This window comes from Myxocyprinus asiaticus, chromosome 32 (genome assembly GCF_019703515.2).
Source record: "Myxocyprinus asiaticus isolate MX2 ecotype Aquarium Trade chromosome 32, UBuf_Myxa_2, whole genome shotgun sequence".
Classification (NCBI taxonomy): Eukaryota; Metazoa; Chordata; class Actinopteri; order Cypriniformes; family Catostomidae; genus Myxocyprinus; species Myxocyprinus asiaticus.
The window spans coordinates 33,936,265-33,955,464 of NC_059375.1; the positions used below are offsets into that span (position 1 = coordinate 33,936,265).

General features: G+C 38.1%; 1 protein-coding gene across 1 annotated transcript in view; it reads left to right on the forward strand.

Annotated features, from left to right (window-relative positions):
• Window positions 1–19,200, forward strand: part of LOC127422840 (neurotrypsin-like) — a 61,843-nt gene that overhangs the window by 33,328 nt on the left and 9,315 nt on the right. Inside the window, exons 6-11 of the mRNA XM_051666640.1 lie at window positions 1,865–2,012; window positions 2,691–2,869; window positions 3,927–4,068; window positions 4,628–4,839; window positions 14,030–14,171; window positions 16,687–16,968. Coding sequence (XP_051522600.1) covers window positions 1,865–2,012; window positions 2,691–2,869; window positions 3,927–4,068; window positions 4,628–4,839; window positions 14,030–14,171; window positions 16,687–16,968 — 1,105 coding nt within the window. The remainder of the gene's footprint in view (window positions 1–1,864; window positions 2,013–2,690; window positions 2,870–3,926; window positions 4,069–4,627; window positions 4,840–14,029; window positions 14,172–16,686; window positions 16,969–19,200) is intronic.

Genomic DNA, 19,200 nt, shown 5'->3' on the forward strand with positions numbered 1-19,200 from the left:
TTAGCACAACCCTGCCACATAAAGGTGTCCTAGCAAGACATTGGAGTTTCACAAAAACAGAAGCTGTCACGACATGCAATATAACATCACTAGGATGGTTATATTATCTTTGAATTGCTGTTCTTGCAGCTTAACTGTTCATCCATATTGACTTTTGTTGAGATTAAACATTTTAATGGAACATTTCGGTGGGGGCTTCTGCTGTCTTTTATGAAATCAAAAGGGCTATACTCTCTTTTGTAGAAAGGAACAAAGGCAGAAAGTTGGGAAGCAAATCAATGGCGTTCCATGATTGCTTGCTATAGCTTTATCGAAGACTCTGCAATCTGAGGAGAACTGTACTGGGCTACCGGGACTGCAAAAGAAATATTTTAGTCTTTGAATTGACTTGAATTGAGCAAATAGCTGCATATTACTGTGTCCATGTGAATTACATGTGCATTATTCTTATGAAGGCTGTTATTCAGCTTTAATCAATAAGGATTTTGTGCTGTGCCATTAGTTCACATTTTTACATGCTCTGCCAACATTTGCACTAGCCCCTACAGAATTTTTTAGCAACATATTTTATTTGTGTCAGAAAGCAGATTTATTTATTTTTTTATTTATTGTTACGCTTCTTTACATTTAAACAATGTACTATAGATTCTTTTATTTTTTATTTTATTTTAATGATATAACTGTAATGTACAGTAACTCCATAAAAGCTATGAATTCATACTTATGAGCACATTTTTTTGTGAAAATTATGGCATATTTTGTTTGATGTTTACAAAACTATCACAAGCCATTCTCGCTATTTTGACAAAATGTAATTTTTGTTAGCCAGCTAGATAAAGTAGTCAGTGTTGTGTAAGTTAGTCAAAAAAGTAATCCAATACAAATTACTAATTATTTTGTAAATTTTAATCAAATTTCTATACTGATTATGTCAGTGAAAAAGTAATCAAATGACTAATTACTGTACTTTACTTTCAAAAACAATCTTCACTGGAAAGTTAATTTTTTTCACTCAACAAATTCAAAATATATTTTCTCCTCATCCATTGTCACACGCCCTTGTAAACAAACATACATATGAACATAATTAATATTTTAAATGTACTGTATTATACATAAATCGTCTTATTTTAGAAATATGTATAACCCAAGTAATGTACTTAAAAGTAATTACCTTAATTGATAAACCAGTAACTGTAATCTGATTAAATTATAAAATGATCAAATGTAAAGTTACACTACTTTAAAAGTAATTAGATTTCAGTAAAGGCCTCTGCATACTTCCTCTGAAATCAAAGAATGAATGGGTGTGACATAATTTAGAACAAAATATGGCCAAAAAGTTGAAAAAATGCTGATTTTGAGTTCGTTTTGGTGGTTCGTAATAGCTCGTCTGGACACATTTTTAGGAAAACTTCTTACTGGCTGTTAAACATATTCTTACTGTCATTAGTCCACATCATCAGTAGGTGTGACCTGAAGCTCCAAATACTTTGAGGCTGACAACAAATTCCCATTCAGTCTGTTAAGATCAGTCAACATAAACAAATCTGCGTGCAATTATTAGCGATCTTAAATCAGCAGAATTCTCAACAAAAACGTATGTTTGCAAGGCATAAAAACACATGTACTTGATTAACGAATTGGAGATGTAGTAACAACAGAGCACTGCTCTGATCTGGCTCAAAATACACGCACACTGGCTGTCCTTGTTTGGCCCTGTATTTACATTATGTATGAAGTATTACTGATAATTGTGCATTGCACAGAGAGAGAGATTATTCCGTGCATAGTATTCTGGATATCACTACACTGATTGATGGGTTTGCGACTTTGAGTCATGACTCCTGATTTGTTTGCTCAGGTAATGGACCGCCTCTGCGGTTGGTTGGGGGGGAGGAGGACTTTGAGGGACGAGTTGAGGTCTTCCATGATGGGCGCTGGGGTACCATCTGCGATGATCAGTGGGATGATATGGATGCTGAGGTGGTCTGCAGGCAGCTCGGACTAGGGTGAGTTGTAGGATTGTTGTTAAATTCACCAGAGCAAAATGAATATATCAAATGCTCAACTATACATCAAAAACAGATGATGCATAAAGTAATACTTCATGCTTTTAACTGTTACTGTTTCTATCTGCCTTTTGCATGCAAACATCTTGAAAATGTTGTAAAGAATCAGTAGCATGCAGTCTTCTCTCAACACGCAAAACTTAGGAGCTCTTGGGAGATGCTTTTATCCCAGAGGGTGTAAGAGTGCTCTTATATCTATTAGAGGAAGATGGAGAGATTGAAAAATTTATTTTATGCTGTTGTATTTTTGTTCTGTTACATCATCTCTGTCATGTTTTTGTGGCAGCTGAAGATAATAAAGACTGTGGGATGACACACGAGCAGTCACACCGCTACTAAAATGATACACACTATTGCAGTTACTGCATCATTACAGCAATTGAATGACATATTTGTTGTCGTTATAGTTTAAATTGTCTTTAAAAAATGTGAGCTTTTAATCTTTAATAAGAAGCATTTTTGTTGTCAACATGAAATCAAATTGACCTTATTAATTTTATTAATGCAAATTAGTGTGAACAATTTATCTGTGCATATTATAGCCAAACTATTATCGCCCACTTGAGCACCACATCTCAGTGTGTCTTTTACTATATGTTTGTCTTTGTGTATGTTTAGCGGCATCCCCAAGGCCTGGTCATGGGCTCATTTTGGACAGGGAATTGGGCCGATCCAACTGGATGCAGTGCAGTGCACAGGCAATGAGCTCTCTCTGGACGAGTGCCGTCACAACGGGTGGGAACAACACAACTGTGACCATATGGAAGATGCTGGGGTGTCATGCAACCCCTATACAGGTATTGACCTATACTGTATATAGGAACATACACATGGAAACACACACACAACCTTGCTTTTTACATATCTCCCTGGAATGTTTAATTCTGATTGGTCAGTCACTACATTCTGCAGTCAAATAGTTTTGTATAATGTCCACTAAACTGTATATTTGTCCATTGTCAAAGGCAAATCAATATTACAGGAATAGTTCACCCAAAAATGAAAGTTTTCTCATCTGTTTACTCACCCTCATGCAATCTCAGTTGTGTATGACTTTTATTTTTCTGCTGAAAACAAATTTTTGCAGAATATTTTAGCTCTGTAGGTCCATACAATGCAAGTGAATGGTGGCCAGAACTTTGAAGGTCCAAAAAGCAAATAAAGGCAGTATAAAATTAATCCACACAGCTCCAGTGGTTAGACTCCATATCTTCAGAAGCGATATCAATATTTAAGTCTTTTTTAATATAAATTCTCCTCCCTGCCCAGTAGGTGGTGATATGCACAAATAATGTGACTCGCCAAGAATAAAAGAAGAATGTGAAAGTGAAATTAGAGATTTATAGTAAAAAGGACTTAAATATTTATCTGTTTCTCACCCACACCTATCATATCGCTTCTGAAGATATGGAGTCTAACCACTGGAGATGTGTGGATTACTTTTATGCTACCATTTATGTGCTTTTTGGAACTTCAAAGTCCTGGCCACCATTCACTTGCATTGTATGGACCTACAGAGCTGAGATATTTTTTCTAAAAATCTTCGTTTGTGTTCAGCAGAACAAAGAAAGTCATATACATCTGGGATAGCGTGAGGGTGATTAAATGAAGAGAATATTTTTGTTTTTGGGTGAACTATCCCTTTAATGTCCATTTATATATTTATTTATTTGGTAAGTAGCCATGTAATAAGCAGACTGTAAATTATCTCTTACGTATATCACTTCCCAAATAGTATTCCGAAAGTAATATAACACACATATGCATTCAGAAACAGTCCAGACAGCTGCTATGGAAGACAAAATGTGTGTATTTAGTGTGTGATTGGTTGAACACTTATGTGTGTGTATTCAGATGGGGTAGTGAGACTGGTAGATGGTGATAACCCATGGGAAGGTCGTCTGGAGGTGTATCACTCCGGGGATTGGGGCACAGTGTGTGATGACAGCTGGACAGAGCAGCATGCACAGGTGGTCTGCAGACAGCTGGGATTCAGGTGATACTCTTTTATCATGCTAGTATTTTTACACACCTTCTTAGTGTAGACTAGAATACCAGTCAAAAGTTTGTACACAATTGACTACATTTATCTTCTTCTTAAAAATTTTCAATCTAATGAATTATGCTTAAATGCTTGAAATTAGTTTTGTAGACAAATAGCAATTGTGCCTAGTTATGAATTTATTCACAAAACATTCCAATTTGTATTATTTTTTTTAAATGGATGAGTTACACTGGACAATTACTCACCTATGCTCACTTTATTTTACATTATTTCATAGATTTGATGCTTTACTATTATTTTAAAATCTGGAAAAGGTTTGTCCAAACTTCTGATTGATAATTTATGTCATTTGAACATAGCTATAGCCTATTACTTCACTCTAACCTTAAAACATGAAATGTTTCATGTCCTACTCAACAATAGTGAGTGTTCTGTGTGGGCGTCCACGCTCTTTACAGATTCTGTACAAATACATGAAGTGTTTTTGTGGGAGATTTTCAAGTGTAAGATTGGCTGTGTCTTATTTAGAGTTTATCGTGTGTGTGTGTAGGGGCGGTGCAGAGGTCGCCCCCAATGGAATGTTTGGAGAAGGAACAGGGCTGATTCTGCTGGATGATGTGGAGTGTGAGGGGAGAGAGAGCTCTCTGCCGGAGTGTAAACATGGCATGTGGGGTCGACATGACTGCTCACACAGCGAAGATGTTGGAATACGCTGCCATAGGGCAGAAAACAATGAGGTTCCACTGGCTTCAGAAACTACTGGTGAGTTATAGTGCCTTGAACACACACACTAACACAGTGGTTCTCAACTGGTGGGTCGCAACCCAAACATGAGTCACAGGTCTGTTCTGATAAGGTTGCAGACAGAAGGCAAAAAACAATGCAAAATGCAAATAACCATAGTTAGAATAGCTAAGTAAAAAGGTTTACTTTTAAAAGGAAGGAGAAAATGCTTCCCATATCTTTTATTGTTGACATAAAAGATTGTTCATCCAGCAAATTTAAAAAAAGAAATTTCTCCCCTTTTCTCCCCAAATTGGAATGCCCAATTCCCAATGTGCTCTAAGTCCTCGTGGTGGCGTAGTGACTCGCCTCAATCCGGGTGGCAGAGGACGAATCCCAGTAGCCTCCGCGTCTGAGACCGTCAATCCGCGCATCTTATCACATAGCTTGTTGAGTGCTTTACCGCGGAGACATAGAGCGTGTGGAGGCCCACGCTATTCTCCGCGGCATCCACGCACAACTCACCACATGCCCCACTGAGAGCGAGAACCACATTATAGTGACCACGAGGAGGTTACCCCATGTGACTCTACCTTCCCTAGCAACCGGGCCAATTTGGTTGCTTAGGAGACCTGGCTGGAGTCACTCAGCATGCCCTGGATTCGAACTCGTGACTCCAAGGGTGGTAGTCAGCTTCAATACTCACTGAGCTTCCCAGGCCACTGTCCAGCAAAATTAACAGTATTGTGAAGCAAATTTATTTCTCACTTGGTAGAAACCATATTAGGTAAAAGAAAAAATAAAACGACCCAGAAACAAATCATGAAAATATAATAACTACAGTCTTGACCAACACAAAATAGGTATCTTTTTTAAGCTTAGAAGCTGTACTTTAGAATGCATTATGACCAAAACTGAACAAGTGCTTTGAAATTTGCAGACAAATCAGAAGTGTTCGGTTTTGATCATTTATAAACAAATTTGCACTGCACATATTATTGTCATCGGTAAAAACATCAAACTGATCAAATAGCCATGTGTCATATATCATTGGAAAGCTCTCAAAGAGTAGAATACAACCAGCCATTTGTTTTAATCACAGATAAAAATATAGCGAGAAATAACTAAGTACATGACATACACGTTACTGTACATGTAAACAGGTGTTGCTTATAAGCCGTTTCTTCGCTTATAACTTCATGAAAAATAAACAGAACATAAAATATCAGGCTTTTTGACACTAGGAGACGTTTTTGGACACTATGATAAATTATTTTTGTAATGCTATAACTTTTGATTGCTGTCATATCAACACAAAATTGTACTCAGTTACAGGTGACATGATTGGGAACAAAACAAAAGCAGTTTTCGGAGCTACGTTATTTACACCCTGAGAAATTTAATGTCAGATCAGAAAAATAAGAAAAAAGTTCATTTTTGGCTCAAGTGTTTTCATGATTTTTTCAGCAGTTTCTATGGCTGAGAGACTCATAATTTATCATAATCTATATCATTACAAAATTGGAAAAGTTTTCTTTAAAATTATATCAAACACTTGACCCTTCTTGTTTTTTTGTTTTTTTAAGACTTCAATTTTGGGCATGCCACTGAAACAGGATATCTTTAAAAACACCTTCAGAGCTTCAAGGTTTAAATACAGGTTTACGGGATAATCTTAGTTATGCATTAATAAAATTGTCAGTTTTCCTTTTCATGTCATGTTATTAATTTTGCAGGTTGATTGTAATAATAATACATTTCATTGTTTGATTTTGAGGAGATTTGTATTTTATTTTGCATGATACATTTTTTTTTTTTCTCTTGTTGTGCACTGTATGCAAAATCTCAGTCCTCAAGCAAAACCAGTTGGGAAGCACCACACTAACATAAACAGTATGTCAATGTGTATGAATAAGGCATTTTGTGTGTGGTAGAGATACATTTTTCTGATAGACTTCTCTGTCTGCGCTGCTTTAACCCTTTCTGAAATTCAGCGGGGATTTAAATGTCACTTGTTGAAAGAGGACTAGAATAAATGCAACAGACCATTGAGGCCCCAAAGCACTCGCTTTTATTAATAAAAACTTCCATTTGAATTTCAATAAAATAATATGTTCTGTAGCCCTTGATGTCCACAATGCTTCCTTTGACATTTGATGGTGTAACATTAATCAACATGTTTCCCCCCCTACAAACACCATTCCAATCTAAACTCTATTATCAAATAACATCACTGGAGTTGATCTCAGCCTGTGACATTTTGGGTGTGTTTTGAAATCTTACATTCCACACAATATTTATCAAGAAATGTGTGGAAGTGGCTGAAGAGGATTCATGCATGGTTATTAGCATAGTTGTTCTTAAATAATGACATCAAGAGAATGTAGAATCTGCTGTCAATGTTGCTAAGTTATGATGAACATTGTGGCAGAATGAGACAAATATGACTTAATGTCATTTTTGCATTTAAAAGTAAGATGCAAAACATTTTTGTTATTATCTAAAGTCATTTTAAATATTGTGATATCTCTGCATTCGACCAAAAATATTACAGCCTTTGATTTAGCATTTGAGTTTGAACATTCTTGGGTGCGATAGAATAAAAGAAAAAAGTAAAATGGGCAGTTTATGATGTTTTGTCAAATTTGTATTTATAAATGTAAAGTTTTCATAATGTAACAAAGTGAACCTTTTACAAATGCTAGTTAAAATGAAACATCATTCAAAATATCAGCATACAAAACATGATTAAATGATGTTCAGTGTATTCTCAATCTCAACAGATTCAAACAACCCAGTCTCATGACAAGTCATAATAATAGTTTGAAATGGCGAAATTGTAAGATATTGTGTGTTGGCTTGTACAAAAACGTACAACTTTTTCCCCCATTGAAGAAAATAAACCAACCATCGAAAAATGTTATTATGATTTTTCCTATGTTTAACCCCTAACCTAAACCTAACCATAAAGTCTAACTCCTTACCCAAACCGTAACCTAACCATGATTTTCTTAGGCAAATGTCTTTTGTGTACCACGGAGGTTAGACAACATCAGGGTTTGGAAAGAGACGAGGGAAGCGTATTACAGGATATGGACATACATCAGTCATTTGAATTGGACAAATAACGAGTAACCAAATTTGTTCACAGACGTTTCAGACGTTTTGTTTCTTAAAATAAAGTGTTGGATATGAGGCTAGCTAAAATTTGATTTTTGTGCCTGTATTGTATCGATTTGAAGTCCTGTTTGTTGATTGTTTGGTGTAAAAGGGAACAAGCCATACGATATCTTATGATTTTGCCATCTCGTACGAATGATAATCTTAAAATTAAATCTTTGCTTCCTGTCTGTCCTCAACTCTTCCTGAACTCCATACTTCTTTTTTCAGTCAGAAATGAAATTAAATGAATATTTACACTATTTTACACAATATCTACTCAAAATTCCGGCCAATATATCGGTATTAGGTACTAACTTGTGAGGTATTGCCACACATACAGCCTTTCCATCTCCTTAAACCACCCCACAATGATACCAGTGCTACACGGAGCTCAAGGCATCGCAGAGCAAACAACAATGGATTAATGCCTGACTGATTAATGCAGAAACACTTCAAGCTTCAAAAGAACACAAAAGTCTAATAAATTATTCTGTGAGACTCATGATTGTTTTGAAAGCATATGATAAGGTTTGGTGAGAAACAAACCGAAATCTAATGTATTTTTTAGTGAAAATATTCACTGACCGTTGATCTCCTGTGCGTGTTCATGATAGGGCACGAGAGCAACAGTTTACGCAGCCCCCTAATGACATTGGGGCGTTCAAGCAAAAACTAATTTTGTTTATCTAAAAACAGGTCCTCCACAGCGATAGCAACAACAGAACACAGCACAGCTGCACACAAACCAGAAAACAGAACTTACTAAACATGTCTGAAGAGTTTGTAGTCAAAAAATTTATGCATTTCTATGCCCAGCCTTATTTTTTTGAACGGAGTACCTAACCTGATGGCAAACGACATGCGATAAAAGGTATATCTTCTATGGTAATCAGAGTTTTTGTCCTAACCAGCAGTGACGAGCGATGTTACATTCTATCATTCGCTTATTTTCTATTTTCGGCATCGCGTGGGTAACTCCACTGTGAACTCGCACCGCTCCAAAAACGTAAAAAAAAAAAGAAATACGTCTGGGCATAAAAATGCATCAATTCTTTGACTACAAACTCTTCAGACATGTTTAGTAAGTTCTGTTCTCTGTTTTGTGTGCAGCTTTGTTGTATTTTGTTGTCGCTATCACTGTGGTGCACCTGTTTTTAGATAAACAAACGGGTTTTCGCTTAAACACCCTAATGTCGCGAGGGGGCTGTGTGAACTGTTGCTCTTGTGCCCTATCATGAACGTGCACAGGAGATCAACGGTCAGTGAACATTTTAAATAATACAATAGATTTTGGTTTATTTCTCACCAAACCTTATCGTATGCTTACACAACAATCATGAGTCTCATGGAATAATTTATTAGACTTCTGAATTATACTTTTGTGTCCTTTTGAAGTTTGAAAAGGTGGTCACCATAAACAGCCACTGTATGACATCACTGAGCACACAATTGTTTTCACAACTTCTCCCTTTGTGTTAAGAAAAAGAAAGACAGTTATAATAACACAGGGGTGAGTAAACAATGACTGAATTTTCATTTTTGGGTGAACTATCCCTTTAATGCTAGTTAATTAAAATACAGTTGTTCATATTTTGTTCATGTTAGTTCATAGTGTATTAACTAATAGATATACAACTTCTGATTTTAAAAATGTATTATATATTTTGAAATTAGAATGAACCAAGATTAATAAATGCTGTAAAAGTATTGTTCATTGTTATTTCATGTTAACTTATGTTGTTTAGACCTACTAATGTGAACCTTATTGTAAAGCGTTACCACCATTGCAATATTTAATGTGTGAAAATTATTTCTGTGCCACAGTTGTGGTGTCATTTCCACCACATCAAACAATTTTGCCTCTATTAAAGTTCTTTCAAATGTTAGTGTACTTGTTAAACCTGTTGCCAAAAGTGTCAGTGAAGAGCATGCTTGAGATGAAATACTACACTGCAAAAAATTGCGTATTTTGTCTTGTTTTCCTGTAAAAAAAATCTAAACATTCTTAAAACATTATTTATTTACTTGTGTTGGGCCTCATGTATTCAGATAGAAGACAAAGGCAGGCCTAACACAAACCTAACTCAAGCCCCCACATTCCAAGTCGTAAATCTTACTGATAAAAATCGCGCCAAAATCAAACAAAGGGAGTCCAAAACAGACTACAAATCCATGAAGCCTTGCTCACTAAAGGATCAAACTCTCAACTCCTATTGGATGAGGCACACAACAGAACGTCCCTCAAACATGACATCATCAGGAGTTGAATTACCTCTGAAATGCTTTCGTGATTTGCTTCCAGCGACTTTGTTTGCAGCGTGTGGACGCAGCTCTTCGCTGCTCTCCGGTGCAACCTCGTGGCACAAGGAAGTAACGTCCGAACTGAAACTGTGGCCATACAATCTCCATCTCACTGGACGAGTTGAGATTACTCTGTGTTCAACCGAACACTCTAACGGATCCGAAGGAGACCGCCGAGCAATTCGCATCTTCATCCGTTTGCCTACAGAAGTGAAGAGACTAAAGATTTCTCTTCCATCTTCAATCAGGTCGACATTTCTGAGTTCTCCGCCAGCCCGCCGAGAATCAACAGCTGTACCGCCCGCCAACAGAGCGAGGAAACGGCCTCCCGTCATCACCCGAGCCTCAAGGAAACGGGTCAGAGTTAAAGGACGGAGGAAAACACATTCTACCTGTGTCCTCATGCGATTCAAGTAAGAGGTTTACGTCTGGGCAGAGATAGAATATTATAGTGTGTTATTCTTGTGTTTCAAGGTTTTTGCTTGTACAGTTTACGGACCGCCATGTCCGCTCATTATTAATACTCAGGGTATTAATTATCACAAATTTGTTTTGCTGTATTGTGGTCCAACCAAATTGGATTGTTGTGCAATTTCGCCATCGCGGGTGAGACAGCAACTGAGTTCATCCATTAAAGAGTCAAATAACGCGGGACTTTTACGAGCCATCCACCGCGTCTCTGAGTGATAAACTGACAGCTGTTTTCTCTCCCACTATCGCGAAATCGGCTTTAGGGCTGTCACTTAATCATCTCTCTCTCTCTCTCTCGTACTAACCACACACCCACACACACACACACACACACACCTTATGTGTTATAGGATTATTTTTATTTCCATATCTAATCATATCACTGTTTAGTTTGTAGTTGTAAGTCGGAAGTTTATTGACTGCATTGTATTAATTATTAATTGATATTACTGCATAAATAAACTTTGTTTATATTACAAAGAGAAGTGTTTTGGTTTGTTTTGCATACACCTGTGTCATGCTGACGGGATGTCAGTGCTCGGATTCAAACCTTCATTCATTGTTTTTTTTTTCCTGAAAATCGATATTTTTCGGATGTCGATTTTCCTAAGAAAACAATCTAATATTGAGACTGTTTTACTATTTGGTTATTAGTCCCTGATTTCAGGGTGGTGCCCCGTCAATGTCAATCCTTATTAATATTCTATTGATTTTTGATAATTGATAATTATCTTTGAATGAATTTGAATGATCAATAAGCTAGTGTTAATTTTAATTAATGTTTCATCGATGTTAACAATTAATGATTATCTTTGATAATGGTTGATTTTAAAGGATTAAAAAAGCTAACATTGATTCTCATCAATGTTCTATTGATTTTAATAATTAATAATTATCTTTGATAATTATTAATTATTGCTAATAACTAAACTTGCTCCTAAACGTAGCACACTACATTTACTGGAGCCCCATATGAGGTTTTAATGAGTTAGATTCAATTAATTAATTTAAATATTGATTAATAACTACAGAAATAATTATTAATTATTTCTAATAGTAACACTGATCTAAACAACCAGTAAAGCCCTACACTTGACAAGCAAACTGGCATAATATATTAAGTCTTGTTTTAAGAGAAATCTGACTAAATTTAGTGAACTTTAGACTTAAAACAAGAAAAAAAATCTGCCAATGGGGGTAACTAAAATAAACTTGTTTTCCCTTGAATTAAGTTTCTTTTTCTTACCCCATTGGCAAACAGTTTTTTCTCGTTTTAAGCATAAATCTCACTAAATTTTATTAGATTTCTCTCAAAAAAAGACTTAAAATCTTATGCCAGTTTGCTTGTCAAGTAAATAAATCACGTTTTAAGAATGCTTAGATATTTTTTACTGGAAAACAAGACAAAAATACTTGTCTTGAAAATAATTTTTTGCAGTGTAGACTAGTGATGTTTAAGGAACACAAAGAAAAAGCATAGTAAAAAAAAAAACATTGGGAGTCATTTCCAAACACGCTGTAATTTTATTATGCAAAAGATTGAAAATATTATTTAATGCATGCATTTAGGATACATAAAATGTTAGCTATTAAATTAGTCTTAGCTATACAAAAGTTTCAAAAATGGTGCACGTACCCCTGGTTGGGAATCAATTGCTGATTTAAACCAATTTTAACAAGCATTTTGACTTACATTATTTTATATATTGATGCTTTGTCTGTCTGAATGTACCCCCAAAAAATATGTGTACAGAACAGTCCAATACTTAATTTTAACTTCAAAAGCAATACATTTGCAAACTATAGACTGAAGCAAGAGACATTTGAATACAGTATAATGCAGCAAAAGGCATATGTGGATGACTAAAATACATATACTCTAGATGGACTGAACTTGTATCTGATTGGCTAAGGTTCCTGTTTACTTATGCCAGGGTTGTTTGTAACTTTGTTAGTAAATTACTTATTTTATTATTGTAAATATTTTGTAATGTTTTACTCACCTGTTCAAATCAGAAATGAATTGTGTGCCGTTTGTTCTTTGGTATGTTTTTACTTCTTACCCAGTATCATACTGTATAAGTTAGATGCACAAAAAGAAAAGAATAAGAACCACAAACTCACCCACAAAATGTCCTTTTTTGGCTTTAAAAATGAGAGACCAGATACCTGTTCTATCTCAAATGAACTGCTCTAGTCTAATTCTAACGATCAGTTAAAGTCAGGTTGATTTGTATTTATACTGTAATGGGTCTTACGCTTTGCTGCATGCATTGAGGTGCAGTCCATGGAGTTTTCTACAATGGAAATAAAAATAAATATATGAAACCCCACATAATGCTTATATTCACAAAATATCATGCACTTCCATGCTCACTTTGATTATATTGTGTATGTTATGCTTGCAATATCTGTGCATCTTCTGCGAATGTGTAATTACTAAATGATGGAATTCAAATCTATTTTGGTTGTTTAATGTGTTCCTTGACATTTCAAAATATATTATTGCAGCAGAAGCTTTATAAATCCATCTGTCTGAATAGCAGATTTTTTTTTTTTTTTCAAGCAAAGGACAGAGATGTGGTTAGTATGGTTATTAATGTGAACTAAGCTTATACTTAAAAACATTGAAATGCTATTTGTGTGCCTGTTTTAAGTAATCCATAATCTGACATATATTTTAGTGAAACTCTGCCATTCACTGATGAAGAAATGTTGAGGGAAACTTACTTTTATTTATCAGAAGAGCAATGTGTATTTAAAAAGTAATAGGGTACATTTAAATTTCCTATTGACTTCAAGATGGCTTAAATCCTTTTTTCATTTCACAATTTTCTGATGTCCTTGCTAATAATCTATCTTTATTTTGAGGTTCAGCCTTTTCACTGACCATTACAATCATGTGCTTACATGTCATGTTGTGGTTTAAGCTACACTGCAAGTAACAGAGGCTGTTTCTCTCACTAACAACACAATATTCAACATGAAGAGATATAACTGGATTGGTTTGCTACTTTAATCTGAAACCAGATAAATTGCAGTCTGCAATCTTGCCAAAATGTCTTGAATTTGTTATGTGCCATTTATTACGCTGCTTATATCATTACTATCTTTCAATTCATTACCTCAAACTGGTTACATCACAGTAGGCTTGTGTACAGAAAATTAATGTCTTAAATTGTTTTTGTTACTTTTTCTTTTTTTTTTTTCACATTTCACAGCTATTTTTAAAGTTTTACAGTACTAAGATCTATTGTAATTAGTATTAATTGTGCTTGCTTTTGTCTGGTTGTAGGACCTCTGGTGCGATTGGCAGGCAGTGACAACAGGAAAGAGGGTAGAGTTGAGGTATTATTGAACGGAGAATGGGGCAGCATCTGTGATCATGGCTGGAATGATGTCAGTGCCGCTGTCGTCTGCCGGCAGCTCGGGTTCAGGTAGGCATCCATTTTTATATGGCTAGTACAACATCGTAACTCAAAATTATAAATGTTTTTATAATTGGACAATATTTGGACCCTGAAATGTATAGGTTTTTTTGCCATCCATTTGCTCCAAATGCTTCGAAATAAAACAATTAATTGAAATAAATTTTCAGTCTGAACAATTATGACTATTAATAAAAAATAAACAACATCATGGCTTTAAATAATGAATAAAATGATATTAAAACACAGTAAACACTGCTAGAAGACATTTTAAATTATCGCCTGGACTATCGCTTTAGATTATGCAGCTCTGTACTGTCTAAAATCACGTCGATTTTGGGGAACTTTTGGATTTGGTGTTCCACCCTCACAGCAGACTTTCCATCTCTGCCAACCATGGCCGTGGGCACAGGCCGTGACAGGGGAACGACCTCCATGTCTGTGGGCACAGGCCGTGACAGGGGAATGACCTTCGTGGCCGTGGGCACAGGCCGTGACAAGGGAACGACCTCCGTGGCCGTGGGCACAGGCCGTGACAGGGGAACGATCTCCATGGCCATGGGCACAGGCCGTGACAGGGGAACGACCTCCATGGTCGTGGGCATAGGCCGTGACAGAGGAATGACCTCCACGGCCGTGAGCACTGGAAGTGGTCGGCAGCATGCTTCCTCTGGTGACGGCGTCGAGAAGCCCGAGAGGTGCCCGAAGGAGCTGCCGTTGACTTGGCCGTTTCCTGGTGGATGATAACGGGCTCGGTGAGCCTCTCCAAAGACACCGACAAAGGGGAACTTTGGGATTTGGTGTTCCACCCTCGCAGCAGATGATCCATCTCTGCCAACAAGCAGAGGTGGTCCACCAAATCCCAAAAGGAAAAATGGAGAGAAAAAAAAAAACAAACCCAGCTCCTCTGGACTGATGGGGTTGTCCAGACCTGCCAAAAAAATTTGCTTGGGGATGGTCTCATCAATACCCTGCCCGGAGTCCGCCTAGGCCAATTCCTCAGCAAAGACATCGATGGGATGACCGTGCTGAAAGCAGACCAAGGGATCAGGTAACTGGGCGAGGCATTGGGGACCGATTCCTCAAGGGCCGGAGATGGGTTCAATAAAACACCCCTCATGCCTCTGCTGGGTCCAAAGTTGGTCAGATTGTTCTGTCATGGAATATTTGAGGTAGGACCCAAGACACAGGATGGCAATGAAAGGTGTTTTATTAAAAAGAAACAAAACGAGGGGGACCTGGGTAGCTCAGCAAGTTAAGACGCTACCACACCTGGAGTTGCAAGTTTGAATCCAGGGCGTGCTGAGTGACTCCAGTCGGGCTTTCTAAGCAACCAATTGGCCCGGTTGCTAGGGTGGGTAGAGTCACGTTGGGTTAACCCAATTGTGGTGGTGTAGTGGACTAAAGCACTGAACTGGTAAGCAGAAGGTTGTTGGTTCAATCCCCACAGCCACCACCATTGTGTCCCTGAGCAAGGCACTTAACTCCAAGTTGCTCCAGGGGGATTGTCCCTGTAATCAGGACACTGTAAGTCGCTTTGGATAAAAGTGTCTACCAAATGCATAAATGTAAATGTTAACCTCCTCGTGGTCGCTATAATGTGGCTCTTGGTGGGGCGTGTGATGAGTTGTCTCCGCGGTAACGCACTCAACAAGCCACATGATATGTGCGGATTGACGTCTCAGATGTGGAGGCAACTGAGATTTGTCCTCCGGATTGAGGCGAGTCACTACACCACCATGAGGACTTAGAGCACATTGGGAATTGGGCATGCCAAAATTGGGGAGAAATTAAAAAAAAAGAAGAAAGAAAAAAAAGAAAAAAGGACAACGCTGATTGTGCTGCTGAGCAACACCTGTGGGAAACATGAGGGAAGGAGGAAAACAAAAGCACATGGACAATGTGAGAGATGAGTGGAGGAAACTGTCACAATCCTGCCAAATCAAGAATAAAACAAGACCAAAATGGCAGGATCATGACAGTGTGCTTTTATAAAATTATAAGCTTCACATTTCTGCCTTTAAACCCTCTAAAAAACCCTCATTCACTTCCATTGTGTGTCTTGCTGTAACCCAGATCTTTGCTTTTTTAAAGAAAGGGAGGGATGAGTTGTAATAATTTTTTGTGGAAATCAGAATTAAGCCACAAATGCTGTTGATTGAGTTTAACTTGCATTGAACCCAGAATATTCCTTTAAGGGGGGTTTTCCCCATTAAAAACAATTTCATATTAGCTACTGTACACATTCAACAACACTCACTCACACTCACATGTTAGATAACATAAATCAAAATCAGATGCAATACATTTTTAAAGGTACAGTATGGGCCTTTTTGTTACTTTTGTCGCAATTTTACCCTAAGCCCTGGTTAATTTCTGACCCTGATTTTATGTCCTAATAAGTACTGTAGAAGGGTATTTATTGTCAATTCTTGCTGATTCCTGCTGGCTTGCTGAACAATTTGCAAATAGATATGTAATAGAGATAAAGGTGAACAGTCTTTAAACATTTTGTTTGTCACAGCGGGGTGTCCAAAACACGGCCAATGGGTTATTTCGGAGCAGGGAAGGGGCCCATCCATCTGTCCAATGTGAGATGCACTGGGAAGGAGTCGTTTCTTGGGGAGTGCCCTTCTAAAGGACAGGATAGCCACGTGTGTAAGCATGGACAGGATGCAGGTGTTGTGTGTGATTATTTGCCTGAGTCAGAGGCTGACATAGCAGTGGTGGGTACACACACCTGCGGTCTGAGAGCTGGTGCTGAGAGACGCAGCAAGAGGATTGTAGGAGGATACAAATCCCTCAGGTAAGTAGGCTTGTACATTTTACTGCTGTTCAATCAGTTATAGAAAACATGTTTTGTGCATATTTTTCAAAAAGGTTACATTTACATTTATTCATTTGGCAGACGCTTTTATCCAAAGCAACTTACAAAAGAGGAAAACATAAGCGAATCATCTTAGGAGACAGTGGTATGAAAAAGTTCTGTATTACAAAGTATCACTAGCATCATAATAGTATTCAAAACAGAATAAAGTGCAACAGGAATTTTTTTTTTTCTTTTCATTTTTTTTTTCAATGACTGGCTAAGTGCTCATGGAAAAGATGTGTTTTTAGTCGTTTTTTGAAGACAGAGAGTGAGTCAGCTTCACTGATGGAGTTGGGAAGGTCGTTCCAGCAACGTGGTATGATGAAGCTGAAAGTCCGGGAAAGTGTTTTGGTGCCTCTTTGTGTTGGTACAACAAGGCGACGTTCCTTAGCCGACCGCAGGCTTCTAGTGGGCGCGTAGCTCTGCATAAATTATTTTAGGTATGCTGGAGCAGACCCAGTGACTGTTCTGTATGCCAGCATCAGAGCCTTGAATTTGATATGTGCATCAACCGGCAGCCAGTGGAGAGAGACAAGGAGTGGTGTAACATGTGCTCTCTTTGGTTCATTAAAGACCAGACGTGCTGCTGCATTCTGGATCATTTGCAGGGGTCTAATTGCAGATGCAGGGAGGCCTGTAATGAGAGCGTTACAGTAGTCCAGTCTAGTTATGACAAGTGACTGGACAAGCAGTTGTGTGGCATGTTCAGAGAGGAAGGGTCTTATCTTCCTGATAATGTAGAGTGTAAATCTACATGATCTTGCGGTCTTTGAGATGTGGTCTGTGAAATTTAGTCTGTTGTCGATGGTTACCCCTAGATTTCTGACCGATTTGGAAGGCGTTGCTGTAGTTGCACCCAGCTGCACCGTGATGTTGTGTTCAACAGCAGGGTTGGCTGGAAAGACAAGGAGTTCAGTCTTGGCTGGGTTGAGTTGCAGGTGGTGCTCCTTCATCCAGGCCGAGATGTCTGCCAGGCAGGCAGAAATTCGAGCAGTCACTGTGGTGTCGTTAGGCTGGAAAGTCAAGTAGAGTTGCATGTCATCAGCATAGCAGTGGTAAGAGAAACCATGTACCTGAATGATGGGTCCCAGTGATGTTGTGTATATAGAGAAGAGAAGTAGCCCAAGCACTGAACCCTGAGGTACCCCAGTAAGTAACTGATGTGGCTTGGATACCTCACCTCTCCAGGCTACCTTGAAGGACCTACCTGGGAGATAGGAATTAAACCAGTCAAGCGCAGTTCCTGTGATGCCCAGCGAGGAGAGGGTAGAGAGTAAGATCTGATGGTTGACTGTGGACGGATGATCTGGACTCAGTGACAGACAGCAGGGCAGTCTCGGTGAAGTGTCCACTTTTGAAGCCTGACTGATTGTCATCCAGCAGCTTGTTCTGTGAGAGATAGTCAGAGATTTGATTGAAAACTGCTCTTTCAAGTGTTTTTGCCATGAATGGGATGAGAGAGACTGGTCTGTAGTGTTCCATTTGTGTGGGATTAAGTGCAAGTTTCTTCAGCAGCGGGGTTACTCAAGCCTGCTTAAATGTAGTGGGAAAAGTGCCTGTAAGTAGAGATGTGTTAATTATGTGTGTGAGTGCAGGTAGGATGGATGGAGAAATGGCCTGGAGAAGGTGAGAAGGAATGGGGTCAAGGGAACAGGTGGTGGGGTGGTTGGAGTGGAGGAGATTAGAGACCTCAGTGTCAGTCAGAGGAGAGTACATATAGACAGAAGAGTTGCATACAGGAGACAGGTGTTTGACAATGTATTGCTGATGGTTGTAAACTTATTAGTAAAAAATGTAGCGAAGACATCTGCTGTCAGTGATGTGTCTGGTGGTGGAGGGGGAGGGCAGAGAAGTGTTTTGAATGTTCTAAACAAGCTGCGAGTGTCTATGGTGCTGTTGATCTTGTTCTGGTAATAGGAGGTTTTTGCAGATTTAACGTTATCTGAAAAAGTTGCAAGCAGGGACTGATATTTACCTAGATCTGCTGGATCTTTAGATTTCCGCCATCTCCTCTCAGCTGCCCTGAGGTCAGTCCGATGTTCATGAAGGACGTCAGACAGCCAGGGGCTGGGCGGTGTAGCACGTGCTGGCCTAGAGGAGATAGGACAGATGTTGTCTAGACAGGTTGTTAAAGTAGAGCTTAGTGTGTTTGTGGCAGTTTTTATATTA